The sequence below is a fragment of the Tympanuchus pallidicinctus genome, unplaced genomic scaffold (genome assembly GCF_026119805.1).
Source record: "Tympanuchus pallidicinctus isolate F22 unplaced genomic scaffold, pur_lepc_1.0 scaffold5, whole genome shotgun sequence".
NCBI lineage: Eukaryota > Metazoa > Chordata > Aves > Galliformes > Phasianidae > Tympanuchus > Tympanuchus pallidicinctus.
In genome coordinates this window covers 55,075,134-55,102,501 of record NW_026294769.1, presented here as the reverse complement: position 1 = coordinate 55,102,501, position 27,368 = coordinate 55,075,134, and the positions used below count along the sequence as shown (strand labels likewise).

General features: G+C 37.4%; 1 protein-coding gene across 1 annotated transcript in view; it reads left to right on the top strand.

The window, feature by feature from the left end:
* The window catches only part of STK3 (serine/threonine kinase 3), a 134,063-nt gene that overhangs the window by 60,654 nt on the left and 46,041 nt on the right, over positions 1–27,368 (top strand). The window contains exons 7-10 of the mRNA XM_052704447.1: positions 3,054–3,191; positions 6,092–6,217; positions 18,454–18,646; positions 26,910–27,085. Coding sequence (XP_052560407.1) covers positions 3,054–3,191; positions 6,092–6,217; positions 18,454–18,646; positions 26,910–27,085 — 633 coding nt within the window. The remainder of the gene's footprint in view (positions 1–3,053; positions 3,192–6,091; positions 6,218–18,453; positions 18,647–26,909; positions 27,086–27,368) is intronic.

Below are 27,368 nucleotides of genomic sequence, written 5' to 3'. Positions count from 1 at the left end.
AGCATATATTAAGTGCTTGCTGATACTGTGTTTGTGGTGTGTGTTTTCTTTTTTTTCTTTAATAAACAAACAGAAAAACAAAACAAAAGAATCAAACCCAAACCATCAACATTAGTAGGTGTGGGAAACACAGGATAAGATGAAAGAAGAATGTAAGTAACATCCTATCTTGGCAGCCATGGAAGACAGTAATTGAAATACCTTAGATTTATTTTAAAATGACTGAGTTCTGTTGAGATAGAAAAGATATATTTGGTAATAAATGGAAGAAAAAATGATGAATAAATTCCTATTAGATAAGAATTTTGGTTTTATTCCTGGTGATCTGGAACTAAGTTTATAATTCTCTAGTGGTTGCTTTGCAAGTTTCTTGGAAGGAAACAGAAGAAGCTGGAAGTTAAATCATGGACTTCCTTTGAAGGTGAAAGGGAGCTTAACATTTTGCATACAAGCGTGCAAGCCAAAATTAAGAAGTGAAGGGGCAAGATGGATTTGAATATAACCTCCAGCATTTCAGGCTAAGTAAGGAAAGGGAGTGATGAGAGATCTCAGAATCACAGAATTGTAGGAGCTGGAAGGAATTTCTGGAGATCATCCAGTCCAACTCCCCTGCTAAGCAGTTTCTCTACAGGAAGTTGCACAGGAAGGTATCCAGGTGGGTTTTGGATATCTCCAGGGGAGAATACCCCACAGCTTCTCTGGACAGCCTGCTCCAGATGGAAAAGAAAGGTTACACTAGGAAGTGTGTGACATAATTAACAAGTTGGACTACACATTTGGAAAGAAGGAATTAGTTTCCAAATGAGTCCTTGCATTAAAAAAAATGGCAATGTAATCCATATTTTTATTTTCAGATAATCACAGCTCATGTCACATACCAACATTTAAAAAAACCTGTAGTGTATGCATTAAATAGATGTATGTGTTTCTGAAATTGTCACTTCTGACAAATTTACAAAGTGTAAATGTGTTCTTAGGATCTTGACTCTAGCTCTTGAATATCTTCTTTTGTGATTTTTATTGCCTGCTGTAAAAGAATGATTCATGTTTTCTATCTTTCTTCTTGCTGTCCTTTGTAAATGATAAAGATGTCAGTTCTTTGCTATGATTTTCACTGCTGTGTAGTTGATCAAAATAGTTTGCAGAAGGAAATAATTTTTCCAGAACTTTGCAGCTCAGTAGAATTCCGGAGCTAAGCTTTGCTTATATGCTGAGACATAGGTCAATGCTCATTGTCAAATAGGAGGTATATGTTTTGATACCATGTAAACAGAAGTCACTGGTTTTCTGTGATAGCTGTGTGCTTTCAATAGCTACTGCAGAGTTAGCTGTTAAGAGTAGCTAAAGATAAGATTAAAATCAGTTCAGAGTTCAAATAGGTCATTACTTTCAAGGACAGGAGCAGCTGAATTTGTTAGCCACTCCTTTACCAGAAGCACTTCACCTGTACTGACAATTTTATATCACAAGTAAGTAATTAAGGACAATTACAAGGTAATAGAGCACTGCTTTTCCAATCTGAGATCATACATTAGTTTGGCAATGTTAGTTTGATTATTAAAAATTAGTTTGAAAAATAAAGCTGTTGTAACATACATCTTAGTTTATTTTAAAAAAAATGCAGATCCTCTAGTTTTTGAATTAGACAGCATTATATAGTAAAATAAGCTCTGTAAATATTAGATTTGAAAAGAAGTATCTGATACTAAAATATTTTTTCTTTAAAAATGCAGTAAATAGTTCTTATATTATTCAGCAATGTTTTTTGCTTTTCTTCAGCGTATGGGAAAGAATTTAGAATGAGGATTTTGTACAAATTAAACAGGCTTTGAAGGGCAGTCGAGCTTCTCAAGAAGTTATGGGTAAAATCTTTGCAAGTTTTTTCTTCCTTTTGCTCTGTTCTTCAGTCACAGTCTGAAGCTTCCAGTACCACAACTGTGCTAAGTAACGTGCATGGCGTGCATGTTTCACCTTCTTCCCCCTTTTCTGAGCACGTAAATCTGTCTGTGCTTGTAGAGAGAAACAAATGAAGGATTGCAAGCTTACATAATGTTCACTTCTTTTCAGTTCAGAGGTTGTAATTAAACTAGTTTTGGAGGGGGGGGGAAGGAGGAGAAATATATTTTCTGTCACTAGATCTGGGTAGTGTGAATAGTTTGTTGCTTCAGAAGGTGAAGCTGTATACACTTGGTATTACGTGTGGAAATTCAAAATTACCAGTTACTTTACAGTGGTCTCTCAGAATCACACTGCTTATCTTCTCTCTCTCTTTTTTTTTTTTTTTTTCTTTCTTTCTTTGCTTCTTACCTCTTAAATCTGTAATTAGAAAGTCTGGTAAAAAGCATAGAAGAAATAGCACGATTTACAGAGCCTCAAGTAGGACTTTTTTTGAGTGTAGCGTGAATCTTTTTCAAAGTGGAAGAAACTCTTTATAGTTCTCAACAGTCTGGAATTTTTTTTACGTATAGGTAAAATGCTTCCTTTCTAATTTTAAGTAAATTCTTTTTACTAATAGGCAAGATACTTGATTGGTTTTGTCATCTTTTAGCTCTTTTATCATTTGTTTAAAAAAAATTTAAGAAAAGCAAGTTTCAAAAATACAGCTGAATAAAGCATGCAGCAGCAAGTAATAGACTCACTGACTCTCCTGAGCAGCTCTCCTATAAGACTAAATGCAGCTAAGAGATGAAAAGTTGAACTTAGCTTCTCATAGAGCCTTTTCTGGGTCTGTTTGAAGAAGCAGTACCATTACCAAGAATTTCTGAAAGAAAAAATTATATCCTGAGACCGATGAACAATAATAGATAATGTAAAGAGTGATGTGCTCAATGGGATACAGTTGAAATAGAGAAAATCTGATGGGAAGTAGCTACATTAGTAGCAGATGGATTTACTTCCTGAATCTCAGTCTGAGTGGAAATCCTACCCTATTTAAAATTTGTCTTCCAGATTCCTAACTTGATAAGAAAGGTGGATAAAGCAATTTATTTCCTTGAATTCAGTGCTATGATGATGTGTTTTGTTTGAACTTTCTGTTCTTGCTTTTTATCTAGGCTATTTTTATGATTCCTACAAATCCCCCTCCAACCTTTCGGAAGCCGGAGCTCTGGTCTGATGAATTCACAGATTTCGTGAAGAAGTGCTTAGTGAAAAATCCTGAACAAAGAGCTACAGCAACACAGCTGCTGCAGGTCAGTCAAGTTTCAGAGGAAATGGCTTTCTCACCTAGTCTCAAACCAGAATGGTTGTGAAAATTTAACAGCACATCTCTTGCCTTATTTCTTTTCCATTTTGAGCTCTTTCCTCTATCACCATCTGTATCTCCAGCACTGTTTTGTTCCTTCTTTGTTATTTCTAAACAATTATTTCCTCTTTTGAAGGTTAGAGCTGGTTCTTAGTATTAAAAATGGGTTCTTATTTGGTAATTAGAGGCCTTCAGTAGATCATAGTGTTTAGGCCAGTGTTATGTAAAGGAACCCTTCGGTAGGGACCACCCGTGGAGTATACTTAATCTGCCCTTTTGGTCATGCCAAATTAAACAAGACAGGTTGTTCTGTGTCCTAGAAGGATCTGATATGAATGGACAGGATAAAGAGGCAGTTCTTGGGCTTTTACCCCAACTGAGCACTTCTAAATTACAACCACGGTTGACAGTGTGAACCGATGCACCAGGCTTTAGGTCACTCAGTGAACTAACCTGGATGTTGCTTGGAAATTCAACATTTGGTACTAAGAACCATTTAATGTTTTGGTACTTTAGATACAAATAAAGCAGAGAAATTTCGAAGAACTACAAAAAACAAACAGGAGGAACTGATCTGTCAAGGAAGGTGTAGTATTGTGAAACCAACAAAATTTTATGAGGGCTACATGTTTTGGTGCACAATAAAAAGGGAAAACATGAAGAAAGTATGCTCCTTTAGTTTTGTTTCCTCCTTTAGTTTTGTTATCCACTTCAATACTGTCATAGTCAACCTTCAAATAACCAAAGGAAATCATGTTTACCTTTATGTTCTGGAAGAAAGGCAGTTGAAAGAAAAAAAAAAAAAAAAAAAAAGAATATCTGTAGTAGGTTCCTTGATGATTGAAATGGAATCTAAAATTTCCCAGAAATAAGCATTCTTTGCTAACAAGAAGCAAAAAATTAAGTAAGCTTTTAGATAATTTGGTATTCTTGTATTCTTTTCACTGCTACTGGTAAATATTGGTAAATATTGTTCTTAATTTTCATTTCGTCAATCTACATAAGAATCTGATCTTCTGAAATTCCTGCTCTAAGAGAATTGTGATACCTTTATTCTGTCTTGAAGTAGGAACATGCTCGTTGTAAATTTACAAAAAAACAAAAGAATAACTTTCAACATAGTTTTCAATAATAAATTATAAAATTAATATTGAATGGCATGAATTATTTTACTTCTCATGGAAAGTAAAATAGAAGGGAAGTAAAAGTTGAAATTCAGGGTTTTAATTTGATGACTGTATCATTACTTGAGACCTTCAAGATCAGAAATTTGTATGCTAACTAATAACTGCATCTGGTTAGAAGAGACTCGTATTAATGCATACAAGTAACAAAAAACCTTCAGTGTTACATGTTCCCTATGTGTACTGGCCAGAAGACCAACTACTGCGTCTTTAGTTGTATCCGTTGCCTTTTTGCCAGTTGAAACATGTGCAGTGGAGCAGGAGGTGCCATAGGTAGGCTGGAGGAGTGCAAGTGGGAATGAAAATACCACTTGTGAGGAACAATTATGGAGGGGAAAGAAGTGTAATTGAATTCATATATCAAGGGACAGGATAGGTAATAGGCAAAGGAGAACAGTAGGATTTATCAATTTTGTTCTTCATGGAACAGTATTTTAATCAGTAATAATGTTTCTGAAGTGCTGAGAGCTACATTTTTTACTCAGTTGTACTTTCATATGATAATGCAAGACAAGAATTTTTATAACAGTAGGGGGTTATTAGAGAGTAAAAGGAATGTAAATGGTATCATCTACAGGTTGTCTTCAGGGAGGAGCTAATGCTTTAAATGGCTTTGAATCAAAATTATTCTTCCTGCTAAAAGTAATGTATTTTCTTTTTTTCGCTTGTTCCACATTTCACCCTCCTAGATGGAGAAATGTTTTATGACATATTCAAGTACAGCTCTGTTGAAGTAAGCAACAGCCATACTTGCTCCACTTATAGCCACTAATTTATGCTGTCAGCTTGTTAAGATTAATTAAATACTGTAACTGAATATCTGAAAAAGTTTGTTTTTCTATGTCAGACAATCACCACTCTATTTATTTACTACTTAATGCACATTTCCTTGGGACAATTATGTCCCTAACTATAAAGCTCTTGTTTTGTAGTTACATTTCCCAAGCCTTGCTGCTTTATGTTTTGTTTCGTTTGTTTATTTTTTTCTAATAAAAATCATAGTTATGTAGAATAAGCTGGAAATGTCCCCTGAAGAATCGGTGAGTCCAACTTCTGGCTCCACACAGGATCACCCAAAATTCCAACCCCATGTCCAAGAATGCTGTCCAGACCCTCTGTGAACTCTGTCAGCATGGGGCCGTGCCCGCTGCCCCGTGCAGCCCGTTCCGTGCCCGCCGCCCTCCGCTGCAGCCCCTGTCCCTGACCGCCACCCGCCCCTCCCCTGACGCAGCTCCATGCCGTTCCCTCAGCCCTGTCGCTGTCACACGGAGCAGGGCTCAGCGCTGCCCCTCCGCTCCCTGTGAGGAGCTGCAGCCGCCATCGGGCCTCCCCTCAGCTCCTCTGCTCCGGGCTGCACAAACACAGCGGCCTCAGCCACTCCTCGTACATCTCGCCTTCTGAATCCTTCTCCATTTTCGTAGCCCTTGTTTGGATGCTCCTCATATTTTCATGTCCTTATATTATAGGGCCGTACCAGCACAGAGTGGGTAAATAGAAGTGAAATCTTAGTTATGAAGTAGTTGAAAATTACCATGTTTTAGATTTGAATTACTGTGTGATGTGAAGTACCATTTATCACTGAAGTCGTCGGTATGAATAATGCTTGCAGTTGTATCTGAACCATATCTATTGTAATTGTCATTAAATTTTTTTTTTTCCCTAGCATACGTTTATTAAGAATGCCAAGCCAGTTTCAATTTTAAGGGACCTTATCACTGAAGCTATGGAGATAAAGGCAAAGAGACACGAGGAGCAGCAGAGAGAACTAGAAGAAGAGGAGGAAAATTCGGTCTGTATTTTTTTTTCCCTAGAACTATTCATATTTTGTAGATTAGTTACTGTTCTTTTTCACAGCTTCCCGTCCTCACTTCTTCAAATACTTTTCTTTTCCTACCACTTCTTTAGCCTGTGAGGTTCAAGTTGTTTGTCCCTTATTCATAATGAGTAATGCTGTATGAGCCAGCTTTCAGTACTGTTTCACGCAGTGCTGTAGTAAGTTTCAGGAGGTGGGTAAAGAAGCCATGTAAAGTTCAGCAGTTTTGAGTAGCATTAAAATAAGATGAATATTGTTGGGGTCTCATTTTCACACATGGGCTTCTAGAAAAGTACTAAAATTTTCACAAGTTCAGATTGCTTAGCTTTTTTAGTAGAGTTATACACAAAGTAGTTACTTATGCAGCACAATTAGTGTTCAGTTGTGCATATATGAAGTAGAAATGATGACAGCTTTTAATTCCCTCATTTATGATATTAACACACATTTAGGGTGGGAAATAGATCATATGAGAAATTGTATTATAATTATTTGGCAATGGTAGAAATAAGTCACTGTTCCTAGAATTATTACTCTAATTGATTTATGAGGGCTGTTCTGAAGAAAGGTTCTTCTGAAGGAGGTAATGCCTCCTATTTAGCGTTGGCCAATGACATTAGCTGTTGTGTTTGCTGTGGCTTCAGATTTCACACAGGGACATGGAAGCTCTATGAGAGCACTGTGTAAAAGGCAGGGCAAAGCAGAGTTGGACTCAAGGTTCAATGGTGGAAGGCCAGTTCAGTGCAAATTGGGCATGGGATATCTGTTAGGCAAGCAAAGATAAAAGCTCATTATGTTGCCATGGCCCTCACACCTGAGTTTTGACTTCTCGCAGCTTAGATATTTATTTACAAGGGCTGTTCCAAAATTAATGCCCAAAAGTAACATATTTTATTATGCTGGCCTGCAACATTGTTGGTGGGTGTTACCATCATGGCAGTAGAAGTTGAACCTTCCTACCAATATTCCATTGCATTTTGTTGCTGTGTGACAGATGGCAGCACAGGGGCAGTCTGACAAACTGGTATCTGACATGGAGGTGTGTGTGAACCTACGGAGTGTAACTGAGTTCCTCCATGTGGAAAAAATGGCACCCACTGATGTTCATCAATATTTGCTGAATGTTTATGGAACCCAAACAGTGGATGTGAGCGCAGTGAGGCATTGGGTAGTGCATTTCAGCAGTGGTGACATCAGCATGAAATACAAGCCACGTTCTGTATGGCCGTGCAGATATTTATGAGCGTATCATGCGGCCTCTTGTTAATTACTGGCCAAAATGCATAGCTAATGATGGTGACTGCATTGAAAAATAGTTTTTGTAGCTGAGATTTGCTCTATAAATAGTGTTATTATGCTCTATATACCATTTGTAGTCTCCATTGGAATATATAGGAGACATTAATTTTAGAATAACCTGTATTTATTAGGGCAGTAATGTGCAGTGCAGCACAGTGTTCTTCAAAAGAGCATATTGACACATGTACAATGAGAGCCAGGTTTCTTCAGAAATAGTATACAGAAAAGATGGAATACCGGTGGAAGTCTTAAGGATCTCAGCCAACAAAAGACAGCAGGGCAGGCTGCCCTATCCCAAATCCTATAAGCTCTGTGTATTATGGAACATTAGGTGATAATCTCTAAGTAGGAATACTTACCAAGCAAATTTTGTGTTTTGATAATGGCATACACTGTGGTGTTTCTTTTTTCTGCTTTAGGGGTATGTTCTAAGAATATTGATAGCTTGTCTTTATTTATAAAGTTGCTTTACGCTGGATAGTATTTCCTTAACCAGGAATTCCTCCTCTGAATTTCCTTAACCTTCCTCAGATGTGGAAGGTTGTGGATTTGTGGATTATTGTTTTACATTAAGAAATGCTACCTATGTGATGTGTGACTTTACGTGCAGAGTTGATGTTCATTACTTAATATATAGAATAGTTGGCATCTGAAGAGGCTGATCTGATATTACAGATGTTAAAACTTAATATATTTACTAGCAGCTTTTCGCCCTACTGTTGCCTTACAGATTGTAGAACTCAAACATTTGGGCATTGTTGATGCTTTTTCCATTAGCCTAAAATTAGGTATGGCTTCTGATTATGTAGGCTGAGGTTCAGATGGGGAATCAGGGGATGAGACAGTCCCTACCAGCTCAGCATGAGGTGTACAGCCAGTTCTCCCATACTGTGTGGAAGATACAGCCCAAGTTTGATTCTCTTCAGTGGAAGAAGCATTTAGCAACTCTTCATGCTTCTTGCATGGGTATAAATGTCAGAATTTAAGATTGCATAATTGTTTTTTTTCTTCCCTATTTAATGCATAAGGGAACCTCAAGTACAGGACTGAAGCAGCAGTCTGTTACTTATGTTACTGTTGCACTAGATATTAGTTTTACAATTTACTTCTGTACTTCAACCAAATGGTAGGATAAGAGTTAAAAAGATAGCAAAAATCTACTTGTTGCTATACAAGAGAGATGTTCAAATCTGAAAGTATCTGAAGTACGACTGTTCCTCATGAATGTGAGAGCAGTAGTGACAGTAGCCATACACTCATGCATGAATATCATGCAGTGGTTTTAAGTTGAAGAAGATATAGATTGGGTGTCAGGGGGAAGTTCTTTACTATGAGAGGGGTAAGGAACAGGCTGCCCAGAGAGGTTGTGGATGCCCCATCCCTGGAGGTGTTCAAGGCCGGATTGGATTGGGCCCTGGGCAGCCTGGTCTAGTATTAAATGGGCAGGTTGGTGGCCCTGCCTGTGGCAGGGGGTTGGAGATTCATGGTCCTTGAGATCCCTTCCAACCCTGGCCATTCTGTGGTCTTAAACTGGTTTTAAGTCTAAGGCAGAAGAGTGGGATGGATAGCAGGCAGGCGCCAGGAGAGAGGCTGATTAATCAGCTTGGAAAGCTCTGGCACTAGCATGCTTTGCTCCTTTTTCATTTTTTTTTCTTCCACTTGCCCTGCCACTATTAGTAGGGGACCTGTGAAGAGTGACCTGCTCTAACTTGTTACTGCACTTAATGAGTAAAGAATGGAAAAAAACAATCTGAAATTAACTTGGCTTCTCAGGACAGTATGGGAGAAGAGCACAAAAGGGTCTTAATGAGTTTAGATCAGAAAAGGAAGGCAGTGGAGAAACGAAATGTGCGACTTTATTGTAAAGAAACACATTGGAGTGGTCAAGTCCAGGATACCAATGGTCTGTAGTCAGATCCATTGTGAACTAAGGCAAGTCAGGCTGTCTTGCATTTGCTGCTGCCCTGTGTGTGCTATTGAAGCTGCCTGAATTCAGAGGATGTGTTTGTATTACCATGGTACTGTCATTGTGAGTTTAAATGTGTAGTTGCCCAGCAAAGGCCAGCATTGCATGTGGCAGGGAAAATGGATACTTCTTTAAGGTCAGTTTGTGTCATTCTTGCAAAATCTAATAGGGGAAGGAGTAGGTCTTCTCTTCCAGCTTGGTTGGGGAGGTTCCAGTTGTAGAGAAGCACCAGCTGTAACAAGAAGATGCAATTGTAGGTGGGGCAAACAAAAAGAAAGTAGTAACTGTTACTGCCCACAGAGTGGCCTATGGCACAGGTCTCTCTGGTAATTTTTTTCTTCTTCATCTTAACCATGGATAAATAAATTTCACTATTCCTAGGGTTTAGTTATTGTGGAGAGGTTCTGTACATTTTTCACCACTATCTTTGGCAGATACATCAAAGCTACCATGCCTACCAGTAGCTATTTGCTATTGTGAAAAGTACTGTGTAATTAACAAAAGGATGTTAAAGCAATTTTATAGTAAGGTTTACATTGAATAGTTCATAGTTCATACATAGTTCATTTTAAAAAGTTTACTTTTACCAAAAGGTTAAGTAAAATAGGACATTTGTTTTTATATGTCAAATTTTTAGAAAAGATTTTGGTTTATATTCTTTTATGCCTTTGAGTTATGTACATTTTTATTTTCCTGCTTTCATACGCTTTTATATTTCTCAAAAATAACTATAAAGTTACGATTGGGATGTAATTTTATTTTTGTTAAAATTATTTATATATTTGATATTAGGTGTGATCTTTGCTATCACTAAATGTATTTCTCTTCATCTTGGCAAGCCAGAAGTGAAAAAAAAAAGTTGGGAAATGCTTCCCTTCAATAGAGAAAAGTGGAGTTGTAAGTGAATGAAATAGAGAATACTGAGAGTGAAGTGATGAAAAGTGTTGAAAAGTATAGTTTGTCAGAAATCCATATTGTGCAGTGACCTGCGGATAGTACAGGGAAGACATAGACCTGTTGGAGCATGTTCAGAGGAGGGCCACAAAAATATCCAAGAGATGGAATGTTTCTTCTGTGAGGTCAGGCTGAGACCGCTGAGGCTGTTCAGCCTAGAGAAGACTCCAAGTTGACCTGATAGCAGAGCAGCCTTTCAATATCTAAAGGGGAGCTACAGGAAGGAAGGGGGAAGACTCTTTTAGCAGGCTCTATTTCAGGTTGGATGTTAGGAAAATCTTCTCTGAAAGAGCCTTCAGGCACTGGCTAGAGGCTGCCCAGAGAGGTGGTGGAGTCACTGTCCCTGGAGGTGCTCAAGAACCATTTAAATGCTGTACTGAGGGAAAGGGGGGGGGTTAGTGGGAAATACTGGTGGTAGGTAGGTGGTTGAACTGAATGATCCTGGAGCTCTTTTCCAACCTCAATGATTCTATGATTTTATGTTGTGATAGAGCAAGGGGGAAATGGTTTTAAGCTCAAAGACGGTAGATCTAGGTCAGATATTAGGAAAAAGTCTTTTGCATTGAGGGTGGTGAGGCAATGGACCAACTTGCCCAGAGAGATGGTAGATGCCCCATCCCTGAAGACTTTCAAGGCAGGGCTGGATCCGATGAGTTAAAAGATGATTTCAATAATAATTCAATTGTGACAGTGGTTTTTCATATCTTACCACTGGCTTTCAGTGCAATACTGCACTGTAAGATATTCCACATTGGTTGAGAGATTACACCAACATCATTTTTGCTTGCAATTGCTCAAGTTTCTGGTCAGCTAAAAGCACAAAACATGCAGAGCAGGATGAACTATTTACAATTTATATAATTTGAGAAGTTTTCTATACTGTGTGTCTTGACTGCATGCCATTCACATGTTCACAGTGCAGTGCATTGATCCTAGAAGACTGGAGCAACACATAGGTGTGACTGAGGCCAGAATTAAGTGAAATTCTGTGCAGTGCAGATTTCAGTTTGTAAATCGTCCTAGGCAGAGATTGGTGAATGGACCCAGAGGTTCTTAGAGCAAAGCAGAACAAACTGAAGGATAAAATGAAAGCATTAGCACTTTTGTGTTTGTTTAAGGAAAACAAACAAACAAAAACAAACAATGAAACACAACCCTGAAATCTTCAATTTGAAATAATGCTTGATTTCCAGATTGTATATGGAATTGGAGTCACTGTTCGGTCAGAATATACCAGGTACACAGCATACAAATTCTGCAGAATGGTACCTTAAAAGTGGATTGGTCTCAGTGATGTTGCTGTGAAGCTCTAATCATAGAAGTGAAAGCAGTCTCAGGCCTGAGAAGTGTGTATTTAGTAACACCTAGCAGCAAGAGCAAGTATTGGTGTTAATGGTAAGCAGACAGTCCATCAATGTTAAAGGTCTCTCATGGGCAGTGATTTGAGTTCATATACTGTTGAAAAAGAATGGTTTGAGTTAACCTGTCTGGGGCTTGAATTTATTGCTCTAAAACCCCAAGAATTTCCTATGTAAAGCTGGAGCGGTCATGCTAATTACTCACTGTTACGTGTGCTGGGAGCTGTCAGGAAAGAAGGTGTGAGTGTTCCAAGTGTAATGCTCTTTTTGTTAGGAAACAGGATTTGACCCTGACTGGCTGTATTTGAATATGTATATTTAATTCCCTCTTCGGGTCATGTCTGTATGGTAATGGACACTGGGGTTATAAGTCATGTACATAGTGGAAAGTGGAATGGAAAGTAGTGGGCGTTTTTGAAGAACTGAGGCAGATGCCAAGATTTCACTGCTATGTATTTAGTTTTCAGGATCAATTCTGGATCATTATCGTTCAGGTGAGGAAGAGTCCCATCTCTAAAACTGCCTGCTATTTTTTATTTTTACAACGTTCTGTGAATCTTTTGTAGCACAGGAAGTTGTCAATCGTAACGTAAATAACTTTTGCCCTTCTAAACTTCATTATATGGCTGTAAATAAATGGCCACGTCAAATACAGCCTTCATTTCTGTATCCTTCCAGCAGATATATAATATCATTACAGATAGTGCGCTCTGAATTGATTTTATGCCTATTACAAGAGCTGCTTGTGTGATGAGAATGCTTTCTGACAAACTGACATGTTTTGATAGGTGCTGAGGTAATTGTACAGATTTTTTTAATTAAGCAAAAATTGCAAGTGGCTTATTCTACAGAAGGTTAATCCCAATATCAAAGTTTAAATGTTAGCTTAGGCATTGCTAAACATGAGCAATCTCTTCTCTTGTGCAGTTTTTGAAGTGTGATGTGAATTTGAGTCTGAGGTTGGGCAGCTGTATTAGGGGAATGCGAAGTGACTCGTTGCCTGGCAGCTCGCAGGAAACATGTCTAAATATTTATTTCTGTGTCTCTTTAAAGGAATGAGCTAAGAAGCAACTCGTCCTTTATGTTTTCTTCTACATTTTAATGCCTCTATTATGTAAGGAATGCTTAATTATTTTAGGGTACTGAAACGAGTAATTACTACTTCTGTATCCACTTCTGTTTTTTCTTAGACAACTATCAGCTGTCAACAATCAGCAGCTTGGACAACTGTCAGTTATCAATTATTCCTGTCTTTAGGCTTATTCATTCACTCAAAAGCTCTTTTGGTTAATTGTATATAGGAAGGTATCTTCTGTCTTTCAGGATATTAAGAAACAATTGCTATAAATGTTCCTTTATGTTAATAATATTTGCACTGTTTTGAAGGACCTGTTGAGTCATTAGAGTTATTCTGTCTTCTAAATCTGGTACACTAGTCTGTATTTTTGGAGGTTTTTATGTTTATTTTAATGTGCCTTTCATGTATGTATGTATATATCTATTTATCTATGTAGTTCTGCATGATGAACAGCAATAAAACTTTCTGATCTCATGGCGTTTTTCCTTTTAAGTCAAAGGATATTTGTCATATGTACTAATGGATTTTGACTGCAGTCCTTTAAGTGTTGTGGAAGTAAGAAACATATAGACTGCTATGTTTTGTGAAGTATATCTACCTGAAGAGCATAAACATGTTGTTCAAATCCACAGCAATTTAGACCCAGAAGGTGTGAGCAAGTCATTGTTTGTAGGTGTAGCAGTTAAACATATGTAGAAAAAATTCCTAAATGTTGTGTAATGACTTAGTCTTCGTATATAGGACGCTTGGAATTGCTGGAATTTCAGTGTGTGCTGAAAATTGTCTTGGTGTGTTTTGTTGATGCCTTTAAACTTCAACGTGTGCTCAGTACTGAGCATGTACTCAGGTTGTAGTTGGGCTTTGTAGGTGTTAGGAACTTCTAAAAATCCTTGTTCTTGACCAAAATGTATTATGTGTTTATGTAGCTACTACAGTGCTTTTATAAAAAGATAGCTGTGACTACAAGCACGTTTCTCAAGGGTGATGATGAAGTGTTAATAGTAAATGAAATTATTTTACGGGATGCTAAATTTTGCCAGCATGTAAATCTTCCTTTAATGTGTTACAGACTAATCGCTGTCTTTGGTGCCATCTAGTGTTTTTTTAATTCACACAAACCACAGATAGAGATTTCAGGGGGAAGTTGCCATATTTTCTTGTCGTTTGTCTTTCTTTGCTAGTCTTGATCCACTTTTTCCCTATGAATCTTAAAAATACAACTGCAAAATTCCATAAATCTTTATCACCTCCCTTCATTTGATTATATCCTAATGTATATTCATATATGACAAACAAGCTCAGCTCAGCTGAAAACTTTTCTTGTGTGTCAGTATGTTCTGTGTAACAAGCATTTTGTGACGTCTTGCATGCTGTTACCAGGGAAGACTTGTTGATTTTCTCATTCTAGCAATTGAGTCTCCATGATTACATCTTCATGCTTTAAGAATTTGCTTTGTTAGTCTTCTAACTTGCTTTGGTAGGTGGAGGAGAATTAATCACATAGGGTGGCAGGGTGTTGGCAATCTTCCACGTAAGGTGTTGGCAATCTTCTACATATTCTTAGGGAATCATAGAATTGTTGGAGTTGGACCAGATGACCTTGAATGGTTCCTTTCAACTCCTCTGCAGTGAACAGTGACACCTACAGCCTGGTCAGGTTGCATCCAGCCTGTCCTTGCATGTCTCCAGGGATAGGGCATCCATCACCTCCCTGGGCAACCTGTTTCAGTACTTCAGTACCGTTATAATAAAAAACTTCTTCCTTATATCCAATCTAAACCTCTCCTCTTTTAGTTTGAAACCAAGTTGTAACTTTGGGATATAATGTTGTTCAGAATTTCTGTGGCTGACTGAAATTTCCTTAGCCTTTAAGAGATGTTAGCCGTCTTGCCCATGTGTATCAGAAACCTCTAGCAAATACAAGTCTGCTACTAGTTGTGCACGTGAAAATGGCAGATAGTTTAAAGTCATAGTTAGCTGTTCTTATTTCTTGATTCTTGGATCTGTTTTCATAAACAGTATGAGAACATATCACTTCAGCTTTAATACTTTATATTCTTTGGTAATTAAAATGAATATGATATTTGCTTTTATTTAATCAGGGAGTTTACCATTTTAATAACAAATCAGAAATTTGACATCAATATTTATGAACTGTAAAGAATGAATCATAATTTGTTCTAAGGAATCACTTTCATCTGTCATGTAAACACGCACTTACGTAACTTTATAAAAGTATCCTGTTACTTTTTCAGGTCCAGTATGATCTGCTGTAGTATTAGCTAAATTTCCTATTAGTGAGCAATACTGGAAGGACAATTCTGGAAGCAACCTGGTTTAATCTACAACTTTGATTATTTTAAGACGTACACAGACTCTGAAAAAGCTTATACTGCTCTCCTTCAGTAGCTCATTTCTAATTTAGAGAAAACAAGATCAGAATTTTTGCATGCATGCCTTTTGGGGACAGTTCTTTTGGTGTTGAGGTTGGCTTTTGTCATCCTCAGATTTCTAGGTACTGGGTGACAGCTGTTCTCTATGCTGAAAGATAGTAGTAAGACAAAGTCTTCTGTCACTCTATGTTAGAAGATGAAATGTTATTCCTTCAAAGAATCCAGATGCTTGATTTGGCTTGGGAACTTAAAAAATAATAATAAAAAAAAAAAAATAGAATTTTTGATGAAGGAGAAGACATGAAAATGGTCACTTATGAATCCATTTTATACTTGCTCATATTGGTGGTCATCACTTCCTTTTTTTCTTTCTCCCTACTTCTAAAAAAAATAGAATTTAAGCTTCAGGAAAATGTCTTTCATTTCTGCTTTCAACTTTACTAATACTAATATATGGATATTAATATTACTCAAGCAAACACATACATCAGATGTTAACTCTGTTTTAATCTCAGCTGTTCCTCTGTGTATTAGAGGTGCTTCGTTTAGTGTTTATTAAGATAAAAAGCAGTATATCCTGACTTAGTTTTCCATTGTGTAGCAATACTGAAATACTTATCAATAAATGCTTTAGGCACTTCTCAAGTACAGTGCAAAAAAGGGGGAGAGGGAATATTAGAAGAAAATACTTTGCCTTCACAATACCCTTTTGGGAAGAGAAACATATAGAAAGGAATGAGATAAGCATGAATGTTCAGGGTTTTAAACAAACAAAAAAAATTAAAAAAAAATCAAAGTTGCCACCAGGAGGAGCACTACTAAAATATTGCTATTACAGGCACAGTAATCTGCAGTAACAGCCTGTCTGGTGCTGTATTTGTAAACTGTCTTTCTGTAGGAGTTTCCTAAGCTTTTAAGGGTACGGCGCTTCACAGAGTGTTTTAGCATGCAGCTTAGAAATGAAATTTAAGAACTTCAACATTTTTACAAAGTATAACGTGGAAAACTACAATTCTTTTGACATTTGACAGTTTATTCAAATCTGCTCTGTATCCTGGTTTCAGCGTACTGTGTTGTTGGCTGGATTCTGAATCAAAGTGAGATCTGTTTGTGTGCCTCTGGGCCGAGACATAAGAGAACTATTTGTGGGAGGTGGTCTATTGGTACTCTTACTAAATGTGGTTCTCCATACCTACTTTGACCACTCATTTGGAAACAGGCACTCACACAGTGTACCTGGTTCTTGCAATTAGATTTGTGCTGCAGGCAAGTTGTCTGCCATGTCAGGGAATAACAAGAAGGAAAAGAGCTAGTTCAGTAAGAAATAAAAATGGCCAGAACTGGAGAGTTGAGTAACTGGAGTTCTTTCTTTTTGCACTCCTTATAGGTTTCTCCATAGTTAAAATATGAACTATATTAAAACAACACAGATTTGAGCAAAAGGAAAAATTAGTTTGTGGGTGAAATCTTGTTTTAATGTTCTGTGTAACAACAAGCACGTTACTTGTAATTGGCACATAGCATTATATAATACTTTTGTGATGTGAGCTGTGTAGCTGGAAGATTTTCCTAACCAGAGATATTTTGTATCAGGATGTAGTTAAGGTTCTTTTACAGAAGAGAAAAAATATGTATACATACTCATACATGACTGTTTTCAGTTGGACTTGGAAGTTTATAAAATTAGTGAAAGTAGTATCTATATGTAAAATTTTAAAATTTGGCATACAGTGTCTTCACACTGGTGGGTATTATTTCTTGTTTAATCAGTGGGAGGAACATTAAAAATGTACTCATGTAGAAAATGCTTCTATACATTCATGAAGTGCTGTGTTATTGTGCATATCATTGAAATCAAACTGCAAAAATGAGTGGCATTTCCCAATAGTATTTTCAAATATTGATATTACATATAAAGTTAATAATTAATTAACTGGATTGTCATTATTTCTCTGTTTTACATTCCTGGCACATTGATTCAAAATCATAGAATCATAGAATGGGCTGGAAGGGACATTTAAGATTATCTAGTTCCAATCCCCTGCTATAGGCAAGGACACCTCCCATTAAACCAGGTTGCCCACAGCCCATCCAGCCTGGTCTTGAATGCTTTCAGGTGGGGGCATTCACCACCTTGCTGGGCAACCTGTTCCAGTGTCTCACCACCCTCACAGTAAAGAATTTCTTCCTAATATCTAGCCTAAATCTGCCCTCTTCCGGTTTAAAACAATTTCCCCCGTCCTATCACCACATGCCCTTCTAAAAAGTCCCTCCTCAACTTTCTTGTAGGCTCCCCTCGGGTACTGGAAGGCTGTTATAAGGTTCCTCCGGAGCCTTCTCTTTTCCAGGCTGAAGAGCCCCAGCTCTCTCAGCCTGTACCTGTAAGGGAATTGCTGCAGCCCTCTGATCATCTTTGCGGCCCTCCTCTGCACTTGCTCCAACAGCTCCATGTCCTTCTCCTGTTGGGGGCCCAAGAATTGGACGCAGTACTTCAGGTGTGGTCTCATGAGAGCAGAGTAGAGGGGCAGAATCACCTCTGTTGACCTGCTGGTCACACTTCTCTTGATACAACCCAGGATATGGTTGGCTTTCTGGGCTGCAAGCACACGCTGACAGCTCATGTTGAGTCTTCCATCAACCAGCACTCCCAGATCCATCTCCTTGGGATTGCTCTCAAGCTGTTCTCCACCCAACCTGTATTTGTGCTTTGGATTGCCCCTCTTCATGATGTTCTGTCAAAACAGTATTGTCAAGATACTAGATGCAAAACATGTTATTTAGATGAGGGTGAAACCCTTGGTGATGATCTATTACAGACCAACCAAACAAAATGTGTTACTGATTTTCAGTCCCGGAGAAGCATGCGGAGTCCATAAGATCAGTGAGATATTCAAAGCTGGGTGCAAAAGTGAGTATGTGGGTCATATTTCTGGTAAATCGATGTTGCTGTACAGCTGGCAGATGGGATAAAGTTTTTTCTTCTACTTTTATAGGGTACCTTTTTGTTTCGTGTTTTTTAGTATTATTAAGCCTGCTAATCTAGCAGTATAGCTAGGTCGTGTGAAGACATAAAAAAAAAAACAATGAATAAGCGTCTAAATTATCGCTTCTTAACTTGTTTTTCTGAAATGCTCAGCTGCATTCTGACCAGTGTTTCTTGACAGGATGAAGATGAGCTGGACTCGCACACCATGGTGAAGACCAATTCAGAGAGTGCTAGTACCATGCGGGCCACAAGCACGATGAGTGAAGGCGCTCAGACAATGATTGAACACAACAGTACCATGCTAGAGTCAGACCTGGGGACCATGGTAATAAATAGTGACGATGACGAAGAGGAAGATGGGACCATGAAAAGTATGGGTTTTTTTATTACTTTCCTTTTCTGTTAATAATGCATTATCTCATCTTCTGTGAGAACATTCTATCATCAGTGTCCTTTAAGTATCAAGCTCAGTGGTTAAAAGTCAGGGAGAGGGCTGTTTGTTTCTGTGAATGCACTTTGTTGGAAAAGGGCAGCTATAGTGGGAGATTCGAAGCACTACAAGTAGCTTTGGTATTTTGCTGAGCCTTTCTGGAGGACTCAGAAATTAGCCTACTGTGAATTCCCTGTCACTTGCTTTTTGCCTCCTGTCTGCATCCGTTTGGAGCAGCTCCATGGAACTGTACTCAAGTGGTGCGACTGAGTGGGAAGGTGCTGTTTCAGTGTCAGTGTTCCTGGAAACTCATTGCAACTCTCCATGGATTCAGCAGTCAGTACTGCAGATCTTGCTGCAAAATTATTTTGTAAAGTCATTTGTTAAAATTTCATTTAGTAATGCTTAATTTAAGGGAATGGCCATAACACATTGAAATAAAAAGTCAAAATCAACTTCAGTGGTGTGAAAGATTATATAACAAAGAGAGGAAAAGAGTGTTTTAAAAGAGGAAGTTGTCAGTTAGACTGAGACGTGTATAATGTGTTTGTTATACAGTGAGCATACATGTTTACTTTTGATCTGTTTGTTACTTGGCTGGAGACTTCCCACTGAATTTAAGTTTATCCATTCATTTTAAAGGGCAGCATCAATAGGTGATACTGTAGCTTTAGTGCTTGATTCTGTGAGACAAAATATAATGCTTAACTCCAGGCTATTGTTTAAATAAATTTGTGAATAATTTATATCCAAAAAGATTGCATTTCTGTTTGTGTGCAAAAGCCTGTTGTAATTTGGTTGGAAAGATTATTTGGAAGTGTAGATCAGGTGCATTTAAACCTTGTGGTTGAATGTACAGCAAACTGGGAGGAGAGGAAGATCTGCTCATTTCTGCTTTTTCTTCCCTGTTATTTTTTTTTCTGTTGTTGTTGACCTTTTTTCTTCAGTGTTCTTATCAATAAGGATATAAACCTGTTGATTAGTATTTAAATTAAGCAGAATGGTTCACTTCATGTAAACAGTGCATGCTTTAATTTGTTCTCATGTTGATACAGTATTTACCTGTTAAACTGTGAGGGTAAGGGGGGGTTAGAACAAGTGATCTTAAACTAACACATTTCAACAAGTTAAGGAATGGAGTAGTGATAGTAAATACTTGTTATTATATAATTTTATAAGATATTATAAGCAAATAAAATAATTCCTATGATGAGATTATTATGAAGCAGGGGACTTTGGCAGTTTCTATGCAGCCTTTCAAATCACATAAGTTTTAGTAACTATCCATGCCATTTTACTATGTGCTGAGGGGGAATATCTGTTAGTATGCCAAACCAATTTTAAAAAAATGCCTTTCCATTTGCACTGCAATCTCTTATCCTTTTAGTTTCTTACGTTGCTGAGAGTTAAAAAAAGAAATAAACGAAAGAATCAAATTGAATTGCTTTTGGTAGCAATTCCTGTTAAGAAAGGGAATTGCCTTTTTGTACCTTGAGGGTTAATTAGTGTAGTTATTAAGCTTGCTCTTACATCTCATGAAACAGAAGAATGTAATCTCTGAGACAGCAGGCTTTCTCCCCTTCCTTCCCTGTAGCTGACTCTCTTGGTACCTGTAACAGTAAGGAAGGAAAGTCGGCACTCTGGAAACAACTTGATGGCAAGTGATGGTTTCCTCATCCATCTGATAGGGGCAGGTTTGGGTTCCTGCACTTGCAGGACTGACTGTGTTTTGCATTAGATGTCCAATGCTTAAAAGTTAAAAGTAATTCAAGAATAGGGCACCCACATCTCTCAGCTGTAGATAAATATTAACCATGTCTAATTTAGCTGCTTTTCCTTTGCTTCTGTGATTCATATAGACTGGAGCAGGAGCAATAGCAGGTCACTAAAGCAATGTCACTGGGAATGTGACAGTGTGCAAATCATTGCTCTCCCTGAGAGAGGACCCAGATTTGTGCTCTTTTGTGCTTGACAGTGATACAAGATTTCTGTGTTTGCTTTTTCCAGCGTACCCTTATAGGCAAAGTGGGCACAGTGGGCTTTTCATAGTTGTTTGCATAACTCAATACAGCAGAACAGGTAGCTTGAAAGTGCTCTTCAATACTTCTGAATAACAAAACATTTGCAAGCAGTGTGGATAAATAAACTTAGTTAACTAGGGAGAGGGACTTGATTTCCTTCCTAGAGACGCAAAATACTTATGACAAATGTTTTTGTAATGCTTTTGTGTTTAGTTTCGCATTTGTTTCCCTCTGTCTTTTGTTCCTCTGCTCAAGAACAAAATAAGAAACAATAATAATTTTTTTATAAGTGCCCATGCTTAGAAGCCTCTGGGAGCCATGACAGAAAATAATTAAAAACATGCATGTATTTTTTTCACAAATACTGGGTTGTGCCCAAATAAAACAGGGATTTGGAACAAAGAGGTCTGTTATCCTACCCTAACATACCACATACAGCCTAGCAATAAATAACATTTATGCTTTCCTATTTCGTGTGCCTGTGTGTGCTGTGAGCAGAGATGATGCAGTATGTACCTAACAGAAGGAAACACAATGCAGAGTACAGAGATGCAGGTGGACGGAGTTAAATTTGGGCAGTTTAACATCGAGTCAAAGAAAGATTGGGATTGATGGCAGGTAGCACTACCAGTTACATATCCAGTGTAAGAATTTGAAAGCAGAATTCATGAGTTGATTTTATTAATTAATTTCTTAGTGATTAAAATCCATCCTGTTTAAGAGCTGTTAGTGCCATAGAAGTCAATCTTTGTAACAGGAGCTGACCACTTGGTTAAGTGAAGTACATACTTATGAGTATGGTCCCACAGTTGCTTTTTAACTTAAAAGAAAAAGCTGTTTGTAAGTTTTTTTTGTTTCATCTTCAATAACCACCTATGACCCAGCACTTCTTAACAGCCTCGCCATGGGCTAGACTCATGTACCTCCTGTACTTGTCTACCTCTGTAGATGTGAACAAGTTTCCACATAACAATTTCTTGGGCAGATGCATTTATTAGATAATGCAGAATAGTGTGTAGTCAGTGTTATGAGAGGAATTCATAGTATAAACTAAAGTCTCAGAGGTAGTTCTTTTCAATCAAGCCTTCATTATAAGATGTTTCTGAATTGGGAAAGTTTTCTGTTATACACTTATTTCTCATAGTTAAGAAATAGCTCACTCTCATTTACAAGAATGAATGACTGTTGCATTTATGGTGAGGGCTCATAACATCTGTCTCATTCTCTACTGTGGAGTTTTAGCACTTTTGGAAAATCCTGTCAAGAGATGTCAGTGTAATACCCCTCTGCATTCCTATAGTAACAGAAAAGAATAGCTGTGCTAATAGAAGTTAGTAAGGCGTGACTTTTTTCCTGTAGCACTGTTAGTTATCCCATGTTGGTTTCTCAAATGTTCTCATAAATGGCTTTTAAAATTACTCAACAACCTAATTCAGACAATACCTCTCTAATTATCTCTTTAGTGCTTCACTTACTATCTCTGGAGAATTATCTCATCTGTAAAAGAGGCTCTTTGGATCTTTAAATATCTCTCTTGCATTTTAAAAACAAATCTTAAAAATTGTCTTCCTTTTTTTGGCAATTAGGATGTCTTAGTTTGAATGGAGTAATTATGAATTTATAAGAACCCAGCAAAGAAGCTTAATTATGGGTTGATTTCAGCAGTACTTTAGCCTGGGCATTGGTATTTCATTGATGTAGTTTTGTTCAAGCGAGAGAAAAAGATGATAAATGTCTCTGTGCTTGCTGGAGACCTCCTCTGTAATTGATAATTAAGTTGCTCGTTTATTCCATTAGTGGGAGTAGGTTTTACAAATGGGATCTTTCTGAAAGAAAAAACAGTGTTGGCAATTCAGGATCTGTTGGATCTGTCAAGATCATGTTGGATCAAGAACTGTTGCAAAATGTTGGCTTAACATGTATTTTGTTTTACAGAAAGCAGAAATAAAGTTTCACTCAGCTGGAGCAGAGTAGTGAGTTTATAGCAGGACTTTCATTTAATTTTTTTCCCCTTTCTCCAGAAGGTGGAAAAAATAGATCTGAAGTTATTAAAGTAATTTTACAAGTCCCATTCTCAGGTAGAAAAGAAATATTTTGTGCAGAAAACTTTTTCCATATAAAGCTTTTAAACTTGAGTTCATAGACTCTTCAAAAAATCTGAAGGCTTTCTATGGTTGAAAAGTACCTGAGTTTTCCACTTAAATACCAGTTGCAATTACTGAGTACAAAGTATAGTGTAAAGCAAATAAAAATCTTCTTTTAGATGATGGAATTCTAAATAGTTTAAGAAATGACAGTTTTATACTTTCATTTTTTCCCCTTAGCTGTCTGCCCTATATACTGAATGAGACTTGGCTTGGGTATGCAAGTCACTGGTATGAAAACTGCAAAATCAGTAATGACTACTTTGTTAGGTATGTGTTTGCAGTCAGACATTCCCTAGATGCATTTCTTAGTTCTCTGGTAGACTCCCAGCTGCCGTGGTCTAAGCAAATGGTGGTCAAGTAGATGGAGATTGCCAGCATAGGGAAGGCTAAGAAACTTGTGGCTTTAGGCAAAAACAGAAAGCTTTCCTCTGTAGATTTGCAAACAAAAGAAACAGGAAATTGTTAGAGACACTTCCCTAAGAGATGTAGGCTCCTGTCTGCTGGGAAGGAACTTGTTCTGCACCTGCAGATTGTGATGCAAACCACCTGGACAGGTGTAGGAGGTGGAACAGGCCTTGAAACTACTTGAGGAAGTCTCTGGAGTACAGACCTTATTGGTTTGGTTTTGTTTTAATGTAGGAGTATTGGAGTCCAATAGACTCTGATCAGGTTCTTGTCTAATGTTTAATAGCAGTTTTACTTATTTGAAGATATTTGATGTTATGTGGGACTTTTGATTTAGAATTGATACAAAATATGCTGAAATCATAATGCAGATGTGAGTTACGCTCATCCAAACATTGGAATAGCTGTGTGTAGTTCATTGAGAGTAACAAGATGATCACCATTACTGTGTTTCTGTTTTACACTCACTCTCTTGACACTAGATGTCCCCAGTTGCTGGGAAGGATTACATGGGTTACAGGCAGCTCAAGCTAGAGATGCTGTCTTTGAAGTTAGTTTGTTGTTCAGTTTTAAAGTCAGTGGTGGCCTGAGATACGTACATAGCCAGAGCAGTAGGGAAGGAGTATATAACTTGGGGAGGTATACAGTGTTTAATGAACTCAGGGACAAATATTTACATCACCAGCTGTCTTAACTGTTCACCCGAAACAAAAATTAGTCTTCTCTTTGTGTTGAGATGAAGTTAGGGGGTTTTTTTGCAACAAAAAATTGTTTTTTTTTTTGCAACAAAAAAACTGCGATTGTACCCTATGCTACTTCCTGCAGCTTCAGAGTGTGATGAAACCCTACATTTTTCCCTTAACATTGTGGGCACATTGCCCTTGCCCATCGTCTGAATATTCTCCCACTGCAGGGGATTAGTGGTCAGTCACAGGGATTTACACCTTCCTAACATCAGCTGGAAGGGGCACCTCAGTGAAATGCAAGAAATTCGGGAGTCTCCTGAAGGGCATCCGAGATCATTTTGTGATACTCATACTGGATTAACTGAAGAGGGGTAATGCACAGCTGATTTACTATTCACAAGCAAGGTACAACTGGTTGGGAGTGATAGTCAATGGCAACTTGGCTGTAGCGACCATAAGATGGAGAAGTTGAAGAACTTGAGTGAGAAAAACAGTTAGGTATAGATCCTGAATTTCAGGGGAACAGATCTTCACTTACTGTATTATTCGTAGACAGTAATAATAGTTTATTGAAGGGATTCTAAAGGAATTTAAAATCAATTTAATGTTAATATCTCACTGTTGGAAATATATCACTATGAAGACATTTTTCTTTATAGATGACATCAATTGAATTTGATCAGAAATTGCATTAGAGTGGAATGTGTATTCTTTCTTACTTTGAAATGCCTATTTAGAATTAGTTTTCCCTGTCAGAATTCTTTCAGTTTCAGCATGTTTCTAAGACCAACAGATTGCTCCAATAATGTGGTACTTCAGTGTTTCTAACAGAGACACTGTTAATCTTATTTACAAGTATGTTTTAAGGATGAAACTCACAGCGATCTCTGCATAAGAAAGAACTGAAACATGAAAAGTCCTCAGTGTGGTGTCCTACCTTTTTGATACAAATACTTTCATGCATTTGTAGCAGTATTTGGCAAGTAATAAATAAATAGGAATTCTAATAATAAATATTTTGTCAAGAAAGTGCTTTGTATTCTGTTTTTATCCCCTTTACCTCCCTACAGATTATACTTTCTCTTGAATCTGTTTTCTGAATTTATGCTTTGCTGAAATATAGATTCTTCCATTTTTGCCCATGAGTACTTATTTCTGTATTGTTTGGCATTCCTGCTGTTTCCTCCTTATCCTATCCACTGCTCCTTAGTCCAGTGATCCATAAACCTCATTCAGGCAATCTGGGCATGCCCGAGAGCTTCTGGAGAATGGTAACTGCTGTGCAGTCTGCTAAATTCAAGCTGGAGTTTAGTTCCCGGAGTATTTTTGTATAGGAAATTGCCATAAAGTAAAATAAAATAGAAAATAGTGAGTAGAAAAAACTGAGGTGTAGGATCAGAGAAGAATATGGTAGCAACTGAAAGAAAATGTGGTTAAAATGGGGGGGGTTGGGGGGACAAATGGGATTTGTATGGAAATGTAGCAGACTGAATGGAAGAATCATCACGGGGTGGAAGAGTAGCAACTGGGCTCTGTGCAGTAAACTCTAGGACAAAAGGCAAGGCAGAAAAAACACATTCAGAAACCCAGGAGAAACTGTACTGGCAGAAATGAAAGGATAAATCAACATGCCATGAAAAAGAGCAGCACCGAAATGGATTAATGAAAAAGGATTGCTATTCATCATGCAGCAAAATTAGATTGAATATTAAAGCCCCATACAGAGGGAATGGGTTATCGCAGGAAAAGATGATGAGACAAGAGGTGAAAGTGGAGGAATAAACATCTGATGAATTAATGAAAACAAAAGTAAGGCCAAATGTGCAGATAAGCAAGTCCCAGTGCTTGTGCTAAAAACTAGCTCAAAAATAGTCTGCCAGTGTTATTCCTTTTCTCTTTTTAAAACAAGTAGTTCATATTAAAATTCCTAATCCTTTTATTATGCTTATAATTAAAGGGCATAGTCCTCCCTGCATTTTTTCAACTTGGTTATTTATATTTTCCTTCCTGTTTTGTATTTTACTTGTAAATACATATTTAATTTCACTCTATGTAGAGAGGATTATACTGTAAGCAAGTATGCATTTCATGAATCATAATGCTATGCAGAATATAGTCTCTGAGGAGACAGCTATGTAGAACTACTAAAACATTTCTTATGTTTTATTTATTGTTCTGTTTATTAATGAACGTATTTTGAAATCCCACAAATGAAAACAAATCCAAATCATTTAGGGTTGTAGATAAATATATATTTTTTAGTTTATTTTCATGAAAAGGATAACAGACCGGGGGCTCACACTGGTCTTGATCTGCTTCATAAAGCTCTTGCAGCTGTGTAGCCGATGACAAAAATCCTGCAGTGTTTCCACACCATAAAGATGGGTGCTTTACAGCCGTCTGGAAAGTGTGATCCCATGATATGCTAAGAATGACAAACTGGCAATAAGTTTGATTAAGCAGCATTTAGACACCGTTTGTGTGGCTGTTTTTTGCAAGTTCTTCTAAATCGAAGTCCCACCTTTTGTGAAACTACAGTATTCTGCACAGTATTCTGTTACTTTACTACAAGTGCATGTGGACTAGGCCTTAAAGTTAAGGGCATTCAGCACCCAGAGGGATGCTTAGCACCTTGTGTTATTCAGTTTCTATAACAACAAATAGATATCACATGAAGTAACTTCTAATATTATCAGTGTGTGCAGCTCTGAAATGTCTTGAGCATTTCTCCACATTGCATCTTGCTACAAGTATATCGCACTTCGGCTATGAGCTTTTATGCCAGAGATCCTCAGGGGACAAATGGAGGCTTGCACCACACACAGATGACTGTGTTAGACTCTGTAAACTCCAAGAAACTTAGTAAATTGAGTTAATTTTATACTACAGTAAACCTTACTTCTTTAAATTATTTCATCTTATTTTCTTTATTTCTTTCAACCAAGGAAATGCTACTTCACCTCAAGTACAAAGACCTTCTTTCATGGACTACTTTGATAAACAAGATTCTAAGAATAAAAGCCCTGAAAACTGTAATCAGAATATCCATGAACCTTACCACATATCTAAAAATGTTTTCCCCGATAACTGGAAAGTCCCTCAAGATGGAGATTTTGATTTTGTAAGTACATTTTTATTGTTTGCTTTGGTACGTGCTGTTTATTTTATAGGTGCCAAAATAGTTATTCTTGTTTTATAACTATGTTAATACAAGGAAAATAAGTAATCTTTCAAGAATACTATCCAATTATCTAATCTTCAGATCTCATATTGGCTGTGCAATAAGTGTATTTGTGGAACTGGGGACCTTCCTAATACATGGTGCTATATGACACTATAAATAAACTTCTTTAAAAAAGAAGTACAGGTTTTTTAGTAAAAAATATTTTTGATTCTACAACTTG